Source organism: Sylvia atricapilla, chromosome Z, assembly GCF_009819655.1.
Source record: "Sylvia atricapilla isolate bSylAtr1 chromosome Z, bSylAtr1.pri, whole genome shotgun sequence".
NCBI lineage: Eukaryota > Metazoa > Chordata > Aves > Passeriformes > Sylviidae > Sylvia > Sylvia atricapilla.
This window is the reverse complement of record NC_089174.1, coordinates 46,162,367-46,184,532: the sequence shown is the minus strand read 5'-3', so window position 1 is coordinate 46,184,532 and position 22,166 is coordinate 46,162,367. Positions and strand designations below refer to the sequence as shown.

At 42.9% G+C, this 22,166-nt stretch overlaps 1 protein-coding gene across 1 annotated transcript in view; it reads left to right on the top strand.

Moving 5' to 3' along the window:
- The window catches only part of ELP1 (elongator acetyltransferase complex subunit 1), a 32,115-nt gene extending 13,294 nt beyond the window's left edge, over positions 1-18,821 (top strand). Inside the window, 22 exon segments of the mRNA XM_066338409.1 lie at positions 359-462; positions 1,292-1,345; positions 1,439-1,544; positions 2,218-2,333; positions 3,070-3,143; positions 3,715-3,793; positions 4,055-4,134; positions 4,974-5,114; positions 6,209-6,294; positions 7,349-7,497; positions 8,342-8,465; positions 8,889-8,986; positions 10,140-10,341; positions 11,323-11,384; positions 11,916-11,978; positions 12,095-12,155; positions 12,717-12,830; positions 13,475-13,586; positions 14,726-14,853; positions 15,248-15,402; positions 16,382-16,460; positions 17,430-18,821. Coding sequence (XP_066194506.1) covers positions 359-462; positions 1,292-1,345; positions 1,439-1,544; positions 2,218-2,333; positions 3,070-3,143; positions 3,715-3,793; positions 4,055-4,134; positions 4,974-5,114; positions 6,209-6,294; positions 7,349-7,497; positions 8,342-8,465; positions 8,889-8,986; positions 10,140-10,341; positions 11,323-11,384; positions 11,916-11,978; positions 12,095-12,155; positions 12,717-12,830; positions 13,475-13,586; positions 14,726-14,853; positions 15,248-15,402; positions 16,382-16,460; positions 17,430-17,497 — 2,255 coding nt within the window. The 3' untranslated portion in view covers positions 17,498-18,821.
- The last annotated feature ends 3,345 nt before the right edge of the window (positions 18,822-22,166 follow it).

Sequence of the window (22,166 nt, the reverse complement as noted above, 5' to 3'; positions counted from 1 at the left end):
TGCTCCTAGAAATGGGCTGAAATTAGTGATTTGTGTCAGAATTCAATTAAAGGTAACTTTATGTATATATACATGCATATGTTAACACGAATATGCACACACACACAAAGTTCAGTGCTGACTGATTGCCACATCCATAGATACTCTCATGCCACAGTGGAATAAAGGCACTACTGAGCCCCTGGAAGTTACCACCTCCTTGTCCGCTGTATCCTGGTCTTCTGTGTCAGCTTTCCTCCCCTCTGTCAGATAGCATAGCTTATTCCCAATTCTGGTTTTCTTAAGATACGTGTCATCTGGTTTTTATGTCTCAATTTTTGATTGGCCAGAAAACAATTAGATCTTCTTTGCTCCTCAGAGGCCTCTTCTCCAGTCCTTGAGCCCTGGCGGAGTAGCAGTAGCTCTGCTGTTCGGTTCCCCTACCGTTGTGTGCAGACTTCCATCACAAGGATCGGTGATGAAGTAAGTGAGACTGCAAGCAGATTAAATTCCCTGCTTAGTTTTCCTCTGTGCCGAAAGTACACCATGGTCTTCAGCCCAGGGCCCAGTGATATTTGTTCATGATATTCTTCATAAGGCCCTTTGCAGAGCTGAGAGCTTGTCTTCTCTTGCCTTCTAGAGCATTTCTGGTGGATTGCAGTTAACACCCAATCATCCCATTCCATGAATACAATGAATAATTTCATTAGAGTGAGAAAATTCAGATTGGAAATTTCTAGCAGTTACTACCACACTCTTCATGAAAGAGCCATTTTGCTTTGTTTTACTTGGACTTAACCTATTAGCAAATGGGCTGCACTGAGTTACTGCAGATCTCCTGGTACTGGTTTTTTCTGTTGGAGATGGTTTCTTGATAGTTACAACAGTTTGAAGAGTGACTAGGTGTTTTGCTAGTATTTCAGGGGTTTCCTTCCTTCAGTCTGCATCCAGCTGTAGGAAGCTTCTTTGCTCTGCTCTTAAGTAGTACTTTTCCTCTAGTATCCTAGACCAAGTACTGCTAAAGAAAAACCTAGACTTCTACTGTGGCTTCTGCTTCCATTCTGCGACTATGCAAACAGCCTACCTGCAGGGTAGGCCAAGCTGGATTTTCAGCCAGCATTGTTTAAAAACCTTCAAGTTTAAGTCCTCCTGGAGGAGAGGTTGGATGGCTTGCTGTCTGGTTTCTCTAAGTAATTCACATGAGGTACTCATTACCTAATTTTCAGGTACTTCAATCCAGTGCTTATCAGTGTTATGAAAGACTGGAGGTTGTGATGCTGATAACTCATAGTTGTCATTATTTTAATTATAGGAGGTGGTCTTGGGCCTCACAGATCGATGCCGGTTTTTTGTTAATGATATTGAGGTAAAAAACTTTTGCCCCTCATTTCATCCTCTTTTCCTCTGCCAAAGGCAGCTTTCGTGTCGTAAAACTGTGATAAAACTTTGTATTTTACAGGTTGCTTCTAACATCACATCATTCGCAACATACAATGAGTTTTTGTTGGTGACAACCAACTCGCACACCTGTCAGTGCTTCTGCTTGAAAAACTTAACAGCAAAGGGTAAATATCAGCACTGGCTGCCTGCTCATGATAATTAGTAGCATTTGTCTTGGAAACACAATATTTCCCCGTTTTTCAGGTCCAAACCTGTTTTATTTGAGTACCTCAAAGGAAGTGTTTAAGAGATGAGAGTAAGAGAGCTGCTTTCAGAAATCTACCAGAGAGCAAGGAGCTCAGGGAACTGAATACGTATCACATGCTTTTCACAGGGAAGAGAATTTGTGCTGTAGTTGACCCTTTGACTGTTTCCAACGGCCTAACCCTGCATTCTCCCTCTTCCCTCCATGTCCAAAAGAAGAAGTCTTTGTGCTGTTTGAGGGTGTGTGGTAGAGAGGTGATCACTGTAGAAAGTTTCTGGTGGTGTCTGGCTATGAGAAGTGTGATGACCTTGGTAAAGGCAGGACAACAACTTACTGATCCTTTACACCCTTCAGTGCTACTGTCTGGTCTGTTGAGCTTTGTTGTGCTGTTGTGCAGAGGACACATGCCTGCTTTGTGTACAGCAGTGATTAGCACTCAGCAAGTTCCCATCCTGTCAGGAATAGCTGAAGATAGCTGCTGTATTGGTGACTTATTTGGCCAGTACAACTTTTCGTAGCTCCTACAACATGCGAAGTCCTTAATGGGGCACTATGCTGCATGTGCCATTTGTGCTGAAAAATGTTGTCTTCAGCCCTGCAGGCTGGCCTGAGCAGTGCTGCTGCGCCCAACGGCGAGACCCTGCGCAGGGTGGAGCGAGGTTCACGCATCGTCACCATTGTTCCCCAGGACACAAAGGTGGTGCTGCAGGTCAGTGCGCTGCCCATGTCTGCTGAGGTGTGCTATCAGGGTGTGCAGGGGCCTGTCACAGTGGGCACCTGGCCAACTTGCAAACAGTGTGTGCAGTGCTACAACGCTGGTGCCCTGCAGTGCTGCAGCACAGCATGTCACAAATCTCCAGCTGTCTGGCTGGATGCAGAGGGATTTTGAGCATGCCTTTGGGACTTAGGTTCAGTACAGGTTCAGGCAGATAGGTATGTGCAGAACTGAGGAGGACTATACAAGTTCCTAATGGCTGAGGCAGTGTAGTGCTACATGTTGTGGCCTCTCACCATAAATCTCAAGACTCACTTCCTAGTACTTACTTGCAGCCCTCCATAAGCCTTGGCACTTAGTTTTTTGCTGAGCTCACTCTTCAGAACCACCAGAGATTCACAGAATGGAGATGAATGTAATTTGAGAGGTACTTTTGGAGGTGTAGAGCCCAACATCCTCCTCAGAGCCGGGCTGATATGAAGACTTCATTAGATTGCTCTGGGTCCTGCCTGGTTGGATAGAGTCCAGCCTTCAGAGAAAGGAATGTTTCTGAACTGAGAGAATGTTCAGGTATTTTTCCACAGTGGTTGAAATTGCATGTCCTCTGAAGAAAGCAAACAGGCCTATGCACTTGCAAGTAGCAGACAGGCCTAGAAAATGGGCCAATCCTACATTTTCCCACAATGTAGGCAGAGTAACTATAAGCAATTGTGTGGATCTTGTGTTATAGATGCCAAGAGGAAATCTGGAGACCATTCACCACCGTGCTCTGGTTCTTGCCCAGATTCGGAAGTGGCTAGACAGGTAAATGGCACTGGTGCATTCTTGTCTTCCCTCCTCCAGTCTGAGCTGTGAGAGGCTGACTGACCTGGAAAAGAGGGGGAGGCTAAACTCAGAGGAATTGACCTTGATAGAGGGAACAAAACTGTTTGTATGGGGACCACCTAGAAGTCTAGCTGTCAGCTGTACCAGGTAGTTCTTGCTTCACCACTCAAGGGCTTATTACATGTGTGAAATTGCATAGGTGGGAGACATCTCAGTCACTTCAGGATTAAGCCGGCTGTTTTCTGTTTTTTACTGAATTCATTACGGTGAAATTTTCTGAAAGGGAAATTGATACAAAATGTAACATTCTCTTTTAATGAAGATAAACATAATCTAAGTTCTGTATTGCTTCAACCTTGCAAGCTGGTGTGTCCCATTGCAAGGGTCAGCAATGAACATTTTTGACCTTGCACATTTTTCTGGAAGGCCATCTACATAGCATATTGTGTCAGCTGTTCTCTTCCTATTGGTTTTGTGCTTAGCTCTAGTCAGTTGCCTTTATTTGCATCTTGTCCACTATGTAAACTGCCATCTTGACTCATTCCTCCAGGCTTATGTTCAGGGAAGCTTTTCAGTGTATGAGGAAGCTGCGAATCAACCTCAATCTTCTCTACGACCACAATCCCAAGGCAAGTCTGCACAAGTTCTCTTGTGTTGTTTGCCATACTAACCTACTCTGGAACAGTGTGCTCAAAAGTGTAGGTGGTGCTGTCATTTTTGCTTGCAGCAGTGATGGCTGCTCTGCACTGCAACATCATCATATAGACAGATCCAATTTAGCATTTCCTTCATCTCGTACTTTGAGACAAAGTCTCTGAATTTATTCTTGTACTTGATGTACATGTTCTTAGTGTTCAGAATAATGGTGTATATACTCTTGTTCATTTCAGGTATTTCTAGAAAACACAGAAACATTTATCAGGCAAATAGATTCTGTGAACTATATCAACTTGTTTTTCACAGAACTGAAGTAAGTATAAATTTTCAAATGGAAGCATGTGTGTGGTGGTACATAATTGTGTCAAAATATTGGCAACTCTTCAATAGGGGTGCAAAGAATCAGAAATCTGGCATGTTGAATCATAAAGGCTTGAGTAGGCTCAATAGTTTCAGGGATAGTGTTTCTTGTTGGGAATTCCAGTTTGCAGGTAGCCATTAGATTTTTGCAGCAAGCAATTAGTATATTATCTGAGTGCTTTGATTTCTCTGCTGTTTTGCTGTGGAGCAGTAAATGAGAACAGAGAAAGTTCCATTCCTTCATAAAGAGGAGCAAGATGGAAGTGCATATCTAGTCTGAGGCCAAGATACCTGCTTGGAACCTCAAACAAATCCCCTGACTTTTTTATTAAAGAGTCAGTGATGAGGCTCTATGGTGATGCTAGTTTCAGGACTTCTCAAGCTTGCTAAAGTGAATAATTGTGTAGGAACTGGTGCTATCACTTAGGTGTTTTGTTTGATTTTCAGTTTTGACCTGACCCGAAATAGTAGCAAATGGCTTATTTTTCTGAATTGTTCAGTGGTTAAATCCATTGTGGATTTAGTAAAAGACAGTTGTATCTTGTAAATCTTACCTTCTGATACTTCTGTGCTACTGAAGTAGTTGTTTGACCAGTTTTAAGGGTTTTTTTTAATGCGTCTCTTGGTTGACAATCAGTTTGGACTCTTAGAGATTTTTGGAGAACTTCCTGTTAATCTGGTAGTTAATGAGTAATTATTTTCTGCATGCATTTGAGTTCCTTAACCTTATTATCTTTGTTCTGGGCTATGTGGGGGATTGTGCTCTTATCCCCATTACCTGTTTTTATCTAGAGAAGAAGATTTCACAAAGAGTATGTATCCTTCTTTGAATGGCAGCAGTAACAGCCAGCCACGCCAGCATCCTGATCAGAAAAAAGTGAACCTCATATGTGACGTGATGACTGTTGCCATGGAACACATTGACCCTCAAAAGTGAGCACTTTGTTATTGTAGGTGAAGGAACCATTAGAGAGGTTTCTAGTGAGTCATTGGCAGGAAGCAAAGCTGTCTTTGACATCAGGTTCTTGACTCTAGGTTCTCTGAGGTGAGCTTGTGCTCCACAAAATTAACTATACCATGCCTTGCTTCTGCTGAGGATCCTACTCTGAAAACATCTAATGATTCCACTGATAGTATACCAACATTTTACTACCAGAATTAAAATAAAATATGCAGGATACTTATAAAGGTTTAGGAGATAACACTAGGTTTAGGATACATCTGTGTGGGATTGGAGACATGAGCAAGGTTTTAATCTTGCTGAGTTGCTGACTCTTTGAAGCAGCTGGCCCTTTGGAAAGATATCAGCTGTTCCATTTGACACTCAATTACTTTGTAAATTATTAGCTCCATATTCCTGATCGATTACCTTTTTGGTAACCATCCTCGTTAGATGAATCAACACCAGACAAAGATAAAAGCTGAGAAAATTAGGATGATAACAGTGCCCGCTGAAATGGTGCTAAACTATTGGCAGCTTAGTGTTATGGAGAGAGGAGCAACAGGTGGTGGGGTAGCTGCTAAGCCCTGAGAATTTAAACACTTCCTGGCAAACTTTTTCAGAAAATTAAGCATATGCTTGGCTGGCAAAGCTCTTTTGAAATAGTAAATGTGAAATGTATGGAAGTATAAAAACACCCTAGAAAGCTTTTCTTTTATAAAAAAAAGGCTATTTTCATGCCAGAGTTCATTTGGAAAGCTGTGTCTAGCTATCTGAACTTTCAGAGAGAGGTATGTCCTCTTCTTCATGCTGCTGGCATGTAAGGAAGCTCATTCTACTCAAAATACACGTTCAGCTTTGTGACATGTTTGGGAAGATATGCTGAGTAGAAGAACCTTTCTGGTATATTCAGTTCTTTTCGCATGTTTGCTGCCTTCCTCTAGGAGGATCCAAGTGCCTGAACAATTGCAGTGTTTGTTTTTTTTTACTAAGATGTAAACTAGAACTTGCACAAACTGTGTTAAAAAAGGAATAAGCTGTGTTTTTGCCTTCTCACTTTTTCATTCACTACTTCTCTTTTATTCAGGTACTGCCTATCAATCCTGACAGCACATGTAAAGAAAAGTCCTCCAGAACTAGAAATTGCTCTCCAGAAGGTTCATGATCTTCGAGGTATCAGGAACTCAGAAGTTTTGAAAATGGGCGGTTTGCAGGACGTTTATGTTAAGGAAACTTCACTGTCCAACCAGAACTGTTAAGGAGGAAACTTCCCCATGTGACCCTCCAGGAACCACACTGGCAGTCACATTTGCACCACCTGAGCTGGGACCACCCCCCACAGCTACACCCCCTACACTCCACAGTCAAATCAAGATTCCTTACCAGTTCAACCTCATATTTCCCATAGCCAAGTCTCAGACATCCTGATCCTCAAAGTAATTTAGTCTCAGTGCAATAACTAACTAACAAAATAATAGCTCCAGCTGGTGCCTCTGAGGAGAGACCCTGGGCCTGTGAGAACTTCTGTACCTTCACAGCCTATCCCTGCAAAAATCTTGAGGTCCTCAGCTCTGCTGTGTCTCAGTGTCTCACAGGTCGCTGTCCCTTTTGTTATGCAAGTTCACACCGGAGCTCTCATCACCCAGAGTTCAACCTGCAGCTCTCAGTGCAGCTACATCTTGAGATACTGCACTAAATTGTTCCTCAACACTGACTGTTAGCATGGTTCACCAAGAAAATTATTTTAATGTGACTGTTTATGCAGCAATGCAAAAACCAGAAATGTATTAGAAACCATCAGTGTGTTTAGGTAAAGCAGCATATCACCTAAGATAGGCTGCTGTACATGCTCTTAGCTTACCCTTTTACTTAGGTTTGCCGACGGATACCCCAGAGTTGGACCTGTTTTCACTTTCCAGTTGGAACTCTAGTTCTCTCAACATGGAAGTTCCTATTCTGGATTCTGGTATCTCAAACTAGCAAACTTTGCCTTTATTCTGTGCTGATGTGCCAAGCTCATCACAGTTGCACACTCAGTGGTATGCTTGGGATGGTCCTTGAAGTTGCCCAGTAAAGGCAAAGTAACCCTTCTGCAAGACAGAGCAAGCTGTTAGTCTGATGGTCCCTCTCTGATGTTAAGGTTGTGCCTGATGGTGCATCCTTTCCTCACAGCAGGGTTTCACTGCTGTTGGTGTAACAGGTCATATTCTACTTTATCTTGTTGCAGAAAGCATTATGCCAGATGTCCAAGCTGTGAGTGCAGAAGAGGCACTGAAGTACCTGCTCTTCCTTGTGGATGTCAATGAATTGTATGATTATTCCTTGGGGACGTATGACTTTGATTTAGTTGTCATGGTGGCAGAAAAGTCTCAAAAGGTCCTGGCTTATAGTTCCAACTAAGGAACTTATTTTTCTACTTTCTCAAAGGTTTTTGTAGTCTGCAGATCAGCCTGTGTGTTTTCTTAATAATGGCTCTCTACCCAGACAGGATTCCAGTTGCTCTGTGTGTGCTTGGGATGATGCTGGGAAAGTTGTGCCTCTGCATCCTTTGGTACTTGTTGAGCACAGCTTTAGAAATTTATTTGTGTTCAAGGTGAAACAGTGCTTTTCTAGAGCAGCAGGGCAAAGTAGCTCTGGGGAAGAGAGGGATTGGTATATGAAGTTTTGTGGCTTCATGTCCTCCATTCTCAATTCTGTACTCTTGATTCTTGCTTATTTTGTGGTTCCCATGATAATAGCATGTGTCTTCATGTGGGTTTAATGTGAAACCTCTGAACTGAAATGTCCATCTGCATCTTCAGAGTTTCCTATTGTTAGAGCAAATTCTGCTGCCCATCAGTTAGAACACCATATTCATATTAACAGGTTTTATCACCTTTGGTGTGGAGAAGTTGAGGAACTTTATGGCTGCAAATTTATACATATTCATAGATAATAGAAAACAATATTTGATATGACACATAGGATTGAATTTTAAATGCTGCCAGTCTTTAGATACTGCTGAAGTTCATGTGGGAGCCTGGTAATTCAAGTTAGTAATTTCTGGCAAGAGTATATGAATAAATGGATTCTTTAGGATGGCTTACATTTCGGGGGGAAAAGTGCCTTTTTTAGTTTATTATGATGTATTTCCATATATGGGACTGTCTGTTGATGAAGATGGGGACAAATAAGGATTTTAGCAGATTAGCTCAACTGCAGTTTTTACTGTTCTTTGCAGGACCCAAAAGAATACTTGCCCTTCTTAAATACCCTCCGGAAAATGGAAACCAATTATCAGCGATATACAATAGACAGACACTTGAAGAGATACACAAAAGCTCTTGGCCACCTCAGCAAATGTGGTAGGTTGTCCTAAGGCTGTCTGCAGTGTAACATTTCCATTTTGGAGAGCCTTTTGGGGGAAATAGCTAAAGAAAGAGAAGGATTGCACAAGATCATCTTCCTGTCTGGTAATGCATGGTGAACTTCTGCTACTTGTTTTTTGTACTGTAGCTTGGTGCAGGAAGAAAAAAATGTTTAATCCTCTGTGGTCATGAAGCACATGAAGTCTTGTGTTGTTCCTGTTCAAGTGCATTGTGCCTGGTTAATATCTCTGGCAAAACCTCAAGGAAGCAAACGCCTTGATTTTAGAGTAGTAGAGTGGGTGCTTTTCCACCTTAGGCACCTTTAGTTGCTTCTTCATATTGTGAACCCAGATTCTCTGGGAGCTGGGAGGGCCATATACATTCTCTTTTATTTTTACAGAAAGTAAATTATTTCTGCAGGTCCTGAACACTTCTCTGAATTTCTGAACTTGGTGAAGGATCAAAATCTTTATTCTGAGGCCTTGAAGCTGTACCCCTCTAGCGCTCAGGAGTACAAGGTGAGTAACTTGTGACAGTACAGTGTCAAAGCTTTATATTCCCTTCTGCATGTGTTTGGATCTCCTCAGCAACTTGCATGAGGGCAGGAATGATAACTGCAGCTGCTTGTGTTCAAGTTCTGTAGGTCATTGCTATACCAATGTTGTCTGAGACCCTCTTCTAAGATAACAGCTGAAATGACTCTCAGCACTAACCTTGTGCAACCTAGTCATTGATGGTTGGTACTCATTTGATCCTGTGACTCAGCACCTGGAAGTCCTGTTTCATCTGCTGCACTGTCTTGCTGCATAACTCCCATAACCTCAGGGAGACTTCTTCCCATTTTAATCCCTTTGTGGCTTGCAGATTGTGTGGGGAAATTTGTTATCCTTAAACTATTCTGAAAAGTGCTGGAGAACTTGGACACTTTTAGATGTGCTGTTTTCTAGTACATAGTATCCCTTACTGGTTTCAGTGTTACGGAAGAGCTTTAGTTTTTCCAAGGCTGAGTTAAAATGTAAGTGCATTTAATATAATCTAAGGTAAATTCTGTAAATACACAACACACAAGCCTTTGTACAAGGAAGAGTTGAGTGAGAGGGGAAGTAGAAAAATCCATCTATTTGCAACAGTGACAGCAGAAAGGAGTCTTTACTCATGATGGAGGTCTGTTTCTGAATAACTCATTGGCAGTGTTTCATTACTCCCCCTGGATCCTTCCAGTCAAATACAGTTGTTCCTTCTTCATGGAGGTAGTGAGCTTTGAGTAGCCTGTACCTGTAGAGTTACAGGGTGTGCGTGTTCCCTTGTGCCAGTGTTTGTTTCCTAAAGTAGGTTGGTTCAGAGAGACATTCTAACAAAAACTGATCATGTGGGTGGAGAGGAAAGGTCTGGTTTCCTGCAGTATCTGGTGTACCCAGCATTTGGTTTGGAGAGTCAGGTGCCTCACTTGCTGTAGCTCTGTGAAGTGTCTCCATGTGCTGGTCATCAGCCCTTGGCTTGATATAGTTTGAAATGGATAGAAACTTCATGCCTAGAAATTTCTTGGAGAAGCTGGCTAAGATGCTTTTGTTGATGAGCCCTTAATTTTCAAAAATGGAGGACTGCTGCTACCTTACTAACCTTTTTGGTTCTGTTTTGTTTTTTGGTGTTTTTTTTCTCCCTTTCTTTCAGGATATCAGTCATGCATATGGGGAGTACTTGATTCAGAAGCAGCTGTATGAACAGGCTGCATTGATATTTGCTCGTGCTGGCATCTTTGCAAAAGCACTTGATGCTTTTCAGAGCAGTGGCAGCTGGCAGCAAGCCCTGTGCATGGCATCACGGCTTGGTTACACAAAGGATAAGCTGTCCAGCCTGGCACGGAGCATGGCAGGTAGGCTTTGAAAAGATGGAAATGTGCAGAGCAGAAGTGACTGCTGTTATTTATGGTTCACTTCAATTTTTCATAGAATTCAATGAAAATTTTTGTAGAATTCAGCAGTGCTTTTCTTAAATGAGAACAAAGGTCCCATGTTTCCCCAAGGGTTTGTGCATTTGCACATTACCTTTGTTTTCTCAAAGGAACCAAAAGATGTTGAAGCTGAACTGGTAGGCAACCCAGGAGCTGTCAAGCAAGTTGTGGCCTTGGCTGTCTGGTGCTGACTGCTACTTGCATGGTTCCCTTGCAGCTGGTTGCCAGACTGCTCTTCCAAGTTGCCTCATTAATTAACCTCAAGGAATGAACATGCACTGAAGTGTCTGACGTTACTGAGGCCTCTAGACATTAACTGGTGCAAGTGCTGTGCCTATTCACTGACCTCAAAGGCTGTTGGATAATTTGGAGCTGCATTTTGTTTTCTCCTTGAAGCCAGCTAGCAGCTAGGACCAGCTGGTACATAAAGCTGTGTGTTGTTCTAAGGACAAGAAGGTAGCTGGTCAGAGAATTTGTGCTCACTAGCAGCACATGTCAGACATGAGGTGTGTTGTGGATGCAGTGTATATTTCAGCAAGAGAAATTTCACCTATTTCAGCCAGAGAATGGAATATCATCCTGAATTCAGCCTTACTCAGAAGCGGAGTTTATGAAGGGCCACTTAACACACAGGGAATATGGCTTCCAGGAGTCTAGTCTTCTCGAGTTGGATACTCTAGTGTTCGCTTTTTCTGTCACTTAATGCTTTTTTATAGTGCCCTTTTTAAATTACAACTGTTATTTAGCATGTATTCAACTGTTAGTTAGCAGTTGAATATGTGTGTGAGCAAACAGAAAGTATATTTGAAAGATTTCAGTCAGTAGGATTTTCCTATACTTTGTAGTTTTCTGGCAGAAAATCCAGCTGTTTCTGAAAAGCTGAAACTCCACTTTTTCTTTTAGGAAAACTAGTTGAACAGAGAAAGTATGCAGAGGCAGCCATACTCCTGGAGCAGTACACTCAGGTAATGTAATCACCCTTCTGCCTGTGTCCCAGAAATGCCCAGTATCTGTCAGTCAAATACACCACACATGTTTTCTCTGTTCTCCTGCACCACATGTGACACTGTACATGCTGACAGCAAAACAGTCTGTGCCATGGGCCCCTTTGGGGAGGGCAGAGCAGGCCTGGGTGATGCAGTGAGCAGGGTGAGGGTAAATCCTGTATCCCTGAGTTTTTCCACCCGTGAAGTCGCCCATACTTTGGTATGAAAACCTTTTGGCTCAGGGAGCTGAAACATGAGGGCTGGAGTAAGGAAGACACAGTTCCAGACGGATTTCCCCTTAGTGTGGGAGAAGTAACACAGTTTTGCTGAGTTGGTTTGTGGTTTTGTTTGCTTGTTTGGGTTTTTATGTCAACACCTCAAAGTAGCTGGTATAGTAGTGTTTTCCTTTTAGCTGGGATACTGCTGCATAGAAATACTCATCTGAATAGCTTCTACCTGAAAATGTATTACAAACGTCATCAGCAGCCCATGGTTGCTCTTTCCTTCTAGGACTATGAAGAGGCTGTTCTTCTGCTCTTAGAAGGGGCTCTTTGGGAAGAAGCTTTGAGACTGGTAAGACATTTCAAACCACAAGAACAGAAGTGGAAATACATCTTCAGAGTGCAAAATCAGGGATGTCATCTGAGTAAGATCCTTAAAGGGTACCTTCTCTTCTTTCCCTGATCCAGATTCACAGGTATGATAGACTGGATATATTGGAGACCAACTTGAAACCTGCTATTTTGGAAGGTGAGTCTGTGCAAGAGTCTGAGGCTAAAAAGGGTCTTTGCTAGGTCTGTGGGAAATCACAGCATTCTAGTTCTGGAAGGTGTATGGAACGATACTTGGCTTCCATCTAATTGATGCTGATCAGTTAGCTGCACTTGGCTTTCCTCAGTGCATCTTGAAGCCCTGCAGTGTCATGGGATCTTTTAAGCTTAGTCAGGCTTCTTTGGAGCTTTTCCAGACCTCACAGTCAGAAGCTGCTCAGGTGTCTGTGTACGCATGTCCATGAACAAGCAGGACAGTCCTTGTTTCAGAGCACATGTGGCAGCAGAGCTATGGACCAGGAAAATGGCTATCTGTCCTCTAAGCTTTGATGAGTAGGTTTTTTGAATAAAAAATTATTTGAAAGCTTTATTCTCTCTTCCACATAGAAAGAATATATTGCTACTATTCCTTGTTCTTCCTATTCATGCTTTATGAGTTGCAGGATTTTTTTCTGAGCTTGTTGAGGGACTGTGCCTGTGTAAAAAATGCTTTTTGTTTCTCTTGCACAAATGTTTATGTTTTGATTTTCTTAATGATTAGCTCAGAAAAGTCAGCTGATCTTCCTGGATTCCCAGAAAACAGCATTTCTTCGCCATAAGAGTCGCCTGCAAGTGGTGCGAGAGCTGAAGCAGAAGGCCTGTGAGAACCCACAGGGTTAGTATTGAAGTGCATATGGCTTTCTCCTGCATAAGAAACTGGGATCATTTGTTTGTGGTTGCTGTTTGCTCTGATGGAACTGTGCTCTCCTTTGGCTTTAATGGGATGTACAGCAGTAAAACAGCACCCTTCTCAACCCCTCCTCACTCCATACTTGGAGTGTGGTTACTGTGTATTTTCAGCTCTTCCTTGGGTCATAGCTTTTGCACAATGAAAATGCACCTGACAGCTCTTCAAAATGACATGGCATTGTCTCCACAGTACCATTCCTGGCTGGGTGAGACACTGCTCAGTGTGTCCTTTGTGGAAAGTACCTATAGACATACTCACCTGCCAGCTCACACAGGCTCAGGGAAATTCTCTGAAAGCAGAATGCTGTGTCCTAGTCCAGATCTGCTGCACTGAGATTGTCATCCCTCTGATTGTGCTGTTCAGTATCAGGATCCCCACCAGGGTGGAGGAGCAGGGTCGTTCTCACAATTACTGGTTGTTCTTGTGTGCTGGCTCAGTGGGGAGCCGTAAGGCTCTGGAACCCCAGCAGGCAGAATGAATCTGCCCATCAAGCTACACAGATCGAACAGAAAGCTTGAAATAATTCTGACCTTTTTCTGTACTGTGACAGTTGTTATCATGTTTTGCAGATTATGAAGTGCCAAATTGCCCAGAATTGGATCTTTTCTCTGAAACCAGCAGTGTTGTGACAGCCAGTGACATGAACAGCAAATACTCACACAGCAATTCAAGAATATCAGCGTAGGTATCTGCCTCCAAATCAAGTAGTAACTGTTTTGGCATGAGCATTCAGAAGCTTAGCTTGCTCATGCTTGACATGCTTCTCCTTGCAGCTGTGGCGCCTGGGAGCTGCTTTAACTACAGGCATTTCATGGATATTTTAACTGTCATTGGAAGGGAAAGAGCAGAAAAAGCCAGAAGCTACTAGTGCAACAGGAATTCGGTGCCTGGTAGAGGAGCTGAGAACACAGGCTCTGGCCAGGTTCTGGTTTCCTGGGTGTTGGGCATGTGGCCAGAATAGCTGGCTGTGGAAAGCTAGACACAGAATACAGGCAGAGCCTCTCAAACATTACCAGCTTCTGCACATGTCTTTTGTTCTTTGGCCCAGGTTTTGTGCTTCGTGCATGGGACTTGCTACTAAAACTGTACCAATGTCTTCCCACAGTGGTTGTGTGCATTGTTTTTGAGTGCTCTCAATAATATGACCTGCAGTGTGGGGTGGTTGTGTAACAGGCTGGTGTAATCTGTGGGACCATTTCTGAATTTCCTGGCTGAATGGTGGAAGAATACAGTTGTGGGAAAAATGTGGGCTTTTTAGACACTTTTTTTTTTTTTTTTGTGGACCAGATGTCAACAGGAGGAGAATGCAGCCTTAGTATTCAATGTCAGAGTGTGCAGATCACTTGGGAACATTATGCAAGTAGGTCTGGTCTATGAAAGAAGTTACTTTCCTGTGATCATAGGTGGCTAAGCAGGCTCTGGAGATGGCAGAAATTAAAATGTTCACAGTCAAGCACAGACTCTGGCCACTAGTGTTTTAAGTGGACTTCAGCTTTACCTGATAGTGAGTAATGCTTTGTGCTTGGAGCAGCTCCTGCTTCATGTTGTAGATGTGCTTTAACCTTGCTGGAACATGGAGCAGTCCTTTTTGGAGCAGAGAAACAGCCTGACTCCTGTCTTGTGTTTCAGAGCACTGAGGATATTTGTTGAGTAGCACTGAAAACTGTCACAGCACTTACGGTTACACACAGTCCTCGGTCACTGGAGAAAGCAAGGACTTGAGTGACAAGTTTCATGCACACTGTTGATGTTCATTCAGACGTAACCCTGCTAACAGCTAGTCCTGTTGTGCACATTGTAACTGAACATGCTCTTTGCAGGCGATCTTCAAAGAACCGACGCAAGGCGGAGCGTAAGAGATACAGCCTGAAGGAGGGGAGTCCTTTTGAGGATATTGGCCTTCTGGAAGCCCTGGGAGAGAGTGTTCGTGCTGTGGAGATTGTGAAAGGTAGGACAATGGGTGACTAATCCATGCTGCAGCTTGTGAGGATGAGGACAGCTAAGGTAGTGTGCCCCCTCTTGTTCTTACTGTGTATGCTGGGGAGAAAAGCTACCTGGTCCATACAGCCATCAGTGTTGGACCTTGGTTTAGTTAATCTTCCTCTGTGCTCAGAATAATTTGAGCTCTCTGCATTTGAAGTAGGGAGCAGAGAAAAGAAGCCTTCTCAGTGCCACTGCAGATTTGTCTTCTTTTTGTTCTCAGACACTGTAGGGGCTCAGTAGGAATGGAAGCAGATCTGAGTTGCTGCTCTCCTTCCTGTGTGCTGATAGCAAAGAAATGCAGCTGTTCATTTAGTATACCTGTGTTGATGGCTATTTATTGCTTCTGCTTCCTCCTGCAGGAGAGATACACATCCTTCTGAAACAGCTTGTGCTCTTCAGTTATGATGAGCAAGCTGGGACACTACAGCAAGTCCTGGAAGAGGTTTTGCAGTTGATGGAGACTTCAATTCCAGAAATCTGGACTCCAGACCTGCAACAGAGCTCTGTCAGCCTGGTCTGTGTTCATCCATAATACCTATTACACTCACTAGACAGTATCAAGTGTTTAGCAGTATTCTGCATTCTTCAGCAAAGAGCATGGAATCCTTCCTTGGCTTTCAAAATCTGGGGTATTTTACTGTTAGAGGGTCAGTATACACTCTGGGCAGGAGTTGCTGAGCCAGTACACTCTTCGTGGGTACAACATGTATAGCCTACTATGTTCCCTGCACTGGATGCCACACTGGATGTGATGAGGTCTTCTAAGGCTTGTGTTGCCTTGTCCTAGTGGTGACTTGCTTTTGTAAGCTCCATCTGAAGCAATTTGTAGAAGAATATGGGAACACTCCCTGCTTTTCTTGATCTGATGGTAGAAGTCTATTAGAGTAGTTGTTGCCCAGTCTGATCTTGTGAAGTCAAAAGCTACTGGATTGGTCAATTTAGTCTGAACCATATATCATAAGGAGTAAATTTAAAAAAGAAGGATTATGTCAGGCTTCTAAGATTTACCTTAATGCAAAACAAGTATTATTTTCCCAAGTAAAATGTCTTTATTTCTAATAAGTGGTTTCTGAGAATTTATGGTGACCACATGATGTTCCCCACTGTCTTTTCCCTAATTGCTGATTAGCAGGCCTCTTAAAGACAGATTAAAATTGTTCTGACAGGGAACAGAGACTCCCAGATGAACTTTAAATATTAATGGTGCTGTAACGAAATCAGTCTTGCTGAACCATGACATTTATGACGCCATGGAGAAGTAGGTGCTGGGATAAGAGTTCTGTATCCTGAAAAGCTGTGTGAAAAATGTTCTCTCTGCCTCTGTGTTAACTTTTCTGAGACATCACTGGGCTTGATCATGCTGATTACGCTTTGATCCTGTTCACTTTGTGAGGTCTCCTGTTTTTGGACAATAATAGCAGAGTTTCCTTTGAGAGTATCCCTGCTTGTGCCTTGCTCTGTTCAGGTTGGAACATGGCTATTTCTTCTTACAGGTCCTGGGACCCAATTCAACAGCTAACAGCATTATGGCTGCCTATCAGCAAAAGAGGATGATGCCTCCTGTTGTGCAAGGTTAGCTGAGGCTCTGAGTTAAGTTTGAGTGTGAAATGTCAGGAAGGTTGGTGGGTTTGGAGATTCTCCAAGCACTGCTGCCTGCCGAGAGTATTACCAGTTACTCAGCTGTGGTGATTCCTTGCTTTTCTTTATGGTGTACTATGCTGCCTTGTGGCAAGTGATCAACTTTCTTAACGAAGTTTATTTTGTTCTAAATTTGTGTGCCAAACTGTCTCCTGTACTAAAATATCTCGACTGCTCCTGGGTTCCTGTGTGTGTAATGTCAGTCTGTTGTGAGGGAATTGAAAATCTGGTTTCTTAAAGAATGTGTTAGATAATTCTTCATGTAAGTTACCTGCTGAACTTTTCTCTCTGGCTTTGGCAGTCAGCCCAGGCTCTTGACCAGACCAGGCTACAATCTGTCGTGTCACTTTGCTATATCAAAGTCCTTGCAGTGAATACGAAATTAGGGTCCCAACTCCCCAGTCTTCCATTTTCCCCCTAGTCCTACATCCTCTTTCCATGCTAGTCCTTAAATTTCCCTGCTAGTCCTCTATTGAATCTATAGAATCAACCTGTCTATTGACACTTTCCAGGGCTGGCTTGAGAAAAAAAGCCTTGTGCCTCTTACTCCAAAAGGAGCCAGTTCACTGTGATGCATGATGGGCCAGTGACAGGTGAATGAATGGAGTTTTGCTTTGTGCCACTAATGGTTGTGGCTTTGTGCCTCTGCCTCTTTGTTCTGAACAGTAACATTTAACTATTGAGAGGGGACTTGGTGTGCTCAGAGTTTCCTGGTGAAAGTAGGTCTTCTGAAGACACTGTCCTGTGCAGGCTGATGATCAGTCACTACAGGGAAATTACAGATGTCAAAAGATTTCTCAGTATTGTGTGATGTGAGAAACGTGAATAAAGTAGTTGACAGCTTTTGAAGAAACTATATTGCTGTTACCCCATGTTCTGACACTTGTTCCATTTGCCTTTCAGATCCAGAAGTACTGGCTCCACCAAAACTAAATAAAAATACACAGTGGAAACTGCATCTTCTCCAGTAACCAGAAGCCAAGGAATCTCTGTGGACTCTGAACTCTTAACTTTTTGTATAATTTCATTTTATCTTTGCAGAAGCTGTTGCTGTTCTGGTGTTTCACTGTTCTTAGGGCTGTGCAAAGGGTCCCTTCACCTGTGACCGATATCGTGTCACAGTTATGGACACGGCCACTCACATCCACTGCAGAGGTGGTTTGTGAGGCTGGAGAGCAAAAGGATGTGCAGCTCTGAAAGCTCCTATCACTGTTCCTCTTTTCTGGATGAAGCAATCCCACTAGTATTGGACTGGTTATCTTCTCTGCAATCCCTCCTTCCTAGAGTTAATACCTGCCATGATGACAGGCCACATTTTAAGCACAGCCTGCTTTAGACAGTTCTCCTGTAAGACTGTATCAATAGCAAATTGCTGTAGTTGCTAAATGAATTTTGTGTTTTCTCTGCTGAATCTGAGTGTTGCTGATACTAGATTTTTGTCACTGCTCTGTTACATCAGAGTGAATCCTGCAGTGCCAACAACCACTGCTGTATTGAAACTGGGCCCATTCACAAGAAGGAGGTCTTGGACAGAGGAAAACATGAACAAAAGCAGGACAGAGGTGTCAGTGTCACACTTTGCTGGGTAATACTACCCTGATTATCTGAGATCAAAGAAGATAGACTAATGCTGCTTTATGGCACTGACAGATCAGCAGCTGTACCCTGATATTGCTGTGCACTATTGCAGAACTGTGTCATCTCGAAACTGGTCCTGTATTGAGAATTAGGTTTTACCCCAGAATACTGCAATCTAATGTGAGAAGTAAGAGCAGCAGTTCTGGGAGCAGAGGAAGGAGACAAGGCTGGAAACCCTTTCAGTGGTAGCATCCCCTTCTTGGTTAGTTTTGGCCTGGCAGCTGCAGTGTTCAGGCCATTTCCATTGAGTGCTGCAGAAAAGCATTGCACAAACAAGGTGCTTTACTGTCTGTTGAGGGTGTTTGTTTATTTGTCGTCTGTTGGAGGCAGAGCAGTGAGCTGGGTTCTGACTGCACAACATAATCAAGTCCAGTGCTGCAGGTCACTGTTTTTGTGTGGCAGGAACTCCATCAGATGGGGCAGCCATTTGGTCTTGCACTGTATGTTGTGCTGTCTTGGGCTTGGGCAGTGGTAAAAAAGTCTTTTGTCAGTGTGAAGCATTGAAGCACATCTCATTCCAGCTGTTCTGAGTTTCATGGCCTGTTCTGGGTTGTGTGGGGATGTCTTAAGCTTGTCAAATTCTGTGACTACACTGGAAAGAGATTCTCCAAGAGTAAATAAAGCTTTCTGAGATGGCAAAATACATGAGAGACTTTACAGGGAAAGACTGTTTCACAGGATCTGGGTCTTCAAAATGGTAGCAGAGCTCAGTCCATGGTTGAAATAAAGAAGCCATCTACCAGATCTGGAGAAAGAGCTGATGAGGGAGTCTGTGCTCCTCTACAGAGCACTCTGGCCCTACAACTGAAATGTGACACTGACACTAATAATTCTTGACATTCTTAAATCTGATGCCAGGAAATGCTGAGGTCTTGCACAACCTAATCTATTATCTAGAAAAAGAACACAAGAAAAGGTAAAATTGCTACTGGCTTACTGAGGATTCATGCTTGTGTATGTGTATGATTTCTTCTGGTTTTCCATCATGGTAATGGTGAAAGCCAAAGACCATTTTGGCTTAGGTGTGCTTTCTTGTGCTCCCATCAAGGCAAAACCCCTTCAAATCTGCCATCCAAGTGAAAGACCAGTCTTCTACATCATTCATCACTGAATTCCTACTGTCTACTCCTGAGTGAACTTGGAGTAAGGAGCAGTAGAGCTGGGAGCAGCACCTAGTGTCAGTGAGCCTTGAAGGGGGGATGTCCTGCTTGCTGAACCTTAGTTTCTTCTCAGCAGCAGCTAGGATGAGCTTTTCCTTGATTTCTGCTGGCATGTTTTTTTTGCCTTCTTAGTGATGCATGTAATCTTGAAATGCACTCTGCTTTAGTTCTGAACAGTCATTACAGACACATTAAATTTGCCCTTACAAATTCTGTGGAGGCTCCTACAGAGTTACCAGGAATGGAAGTATGCCTTTAATGCAGAAATATGGAGTTAACTACAAAAACGTCTCAACCTCTAAGCAAATGCAGCTGTATGGAAACCTGTTTCTCTTGTTAGATATTTTTCACCTGTCTGCTGATTAGCTTCATTAAAATAAAGGAAATCCATCAAGTTCAATAGGAACTTTCATGAACAGATCCACAAACAGTGTGGTTCATTGGAGCAGCAGATTATGTCTTGTTAGATTGCCAGTGACAAACACACTTGCAAAATGTAAGTGTATAGTGCTATGTACAAGTGTTCCCAGGTATACTCCAATGGAGTCAGAGTTCCAAAGAGGCATCCTTGCTCTGGGGAAGAGACAAGTAAGACCCTTGACTTGTCTGCAAGGTGGTCATGTTCTCATTCTCTTGCCTTGGAGGCTTTCAAAGAATATTTTTTTTCTTTTTGGGAGAAGCAGAGATGAGACTATATTCAAGTATTCTGTAACTGCAATTGTAAATGGAGAGGAGGGGGAGAGAGCAACTTTCTGCATAAATGAGTATTAAGAGTTGCAAAGAGAGGACAAAGGCAGTGGGGTTTTCATGAGGGTGCACAGAACTCTTGCACCAGTCTCTTTTCAACCTGCAGGGGCAAGGGTCATCTGACCTCCAGCTGATAAACTGTCACCCCATCAGCCTACCACCATGTTAATCCCTTCACTACATACCTCATGGCACATCTCATGGAAAGTCCTTGACACATCTTCCTTGGCCTTACACCTTGTCCTGGGTTGTAGTTTAGGATATATTCTATCACCATCTTCAGTTAATGGCCCATCAATGCCTTGTGCATGACTGAGATAACTCCCAGTGGGAGTTATCTCTCTCTTTAATGGGCCATTAAGGCCCTCTTCCATGACTCATCATCCCATTGTGAGATGCTCCGCCCACGGGGAGGAGTCAAGCATTCTCATCTGGATATAAGCTGGGATTTGGGACAGTAGAAGCAGCCCTCACCCACTGGATTCCCAGAAGACTGGAGCTACCAGACCTTTCTATGAGATTTCTGCTTCAAGAAGACAACCTCATCTGGACTGTTTCCATCACCCAGATCAGGTTGTATTCTGACCCTGTCAGTGGTTTTTCTTTTTGTATTTATTTTATTTTATTCTATTTTATTTTCCTTTTCTTCTCATTAAATTTTATTAATAAGTCAGAGCCTCTCACTTGGTTTGTTTTCAAACCACAACACGCCTCATTCCTGTAATATTAAGAGGATAATACACCTACAGAAGAGATTTAATTACAGCCAGGGGTGGAAGGGAGATGCTTTATCATCACTGGCTGATGAGTGTTAAGGTTATGCTGCTATTCTGAGGCTCTGTTGCAACGAAGATGTCATAATATTGTTTGCTTGCAGTCTGCTGTATGGACTTATTAGCAGCTGTAGATGAAAGATTGGAGGAAGGCTGTGGGTCCCCTGCAAAGCCACATGCAAAGTAATTTGTCACAATGTCTACGTTTCCTGCCTTTGTTTCCCTCATGGCCTTGAGACTACCCCTATAGGCAGCTGCCCCTTGTTGGCTTCAGAGCACTTGTGCCCACTGCTGCCTTTCTGCAGATCTTTCCCATACAGGGGTGACCTCAGACAGCCAGTGCTGGACATGCTGCCATCCCTCCCTCTGAGACCACTGAGTTACAATATCACACATAGACTTGTCACTCTGAATCGTGCTCTGCATTTGAGTGTAGCAACTGTGACTCAGCTGCACACTGTTCCCATACAGATGGATTGCAGGCATTTATGCTTCACTCTGACCTGCTCTGAGAGGTACTAAAACCATGACTCCCACCCACATATGATAGGCCATGAGCGATAAGCAGCGCATTTCACTGTGAAGAAGCATGGATTCCCTTTCTGGCCTGTGTCTGCCATGAAGAAGACCGCAGCTCTCCCGCATTCACAACTGGCCTTGGTCCTAATTGTTCCTTTTGCAAAGCATTAGCACTTTGCCTTGAGTGAGCTGAAATCCTAGTTTGCATCAGGAATTAATTTACAGTGTGGCTGTGCTTTAGTCATTGTTCCTTACTCTGTAAGCTTTATTCTGTTATTTAAGGCATATTATTAGTGACGTCAGCAAAAGCTGAACTCTGACTGGTGTTTTAAATTAGGCCATGGCAAATCCTTCACCTCTGTACCCCACTGCGGTGAAAGATGAATGGTTTAAGAAAAGATTTTGCACAGGAAAAAAATAAATACTTCAAAGACCCAGAGAAGTGGGAAATAGTAAGGTCTTGCAAAATAGTTTTGAAACAAGTACAAAACACAAACATGAAATCTTGAATCAGATACTGAACACTCCATTTGGCAATGTTCCATGTTTTACTGAAATTGATTATATCAGCTAAAAAAGCATCCTTTAGATGTACTTAGCTCATTATAATGTGAAAACCATTTCTCTGAAGCTTAGATTATGCACCTCCAAATGAACCTTACCTACTGAATACACACAATAAATTCAAAACACATTGTACCTTTAAACTGAAGCAGGCAAAAGATTGTCAAATAACTAATGAGTAGGCAGGTATTTAGACATCAGGCAAGTGCAGACACAGATATTTTGAAAATATCTTAGCT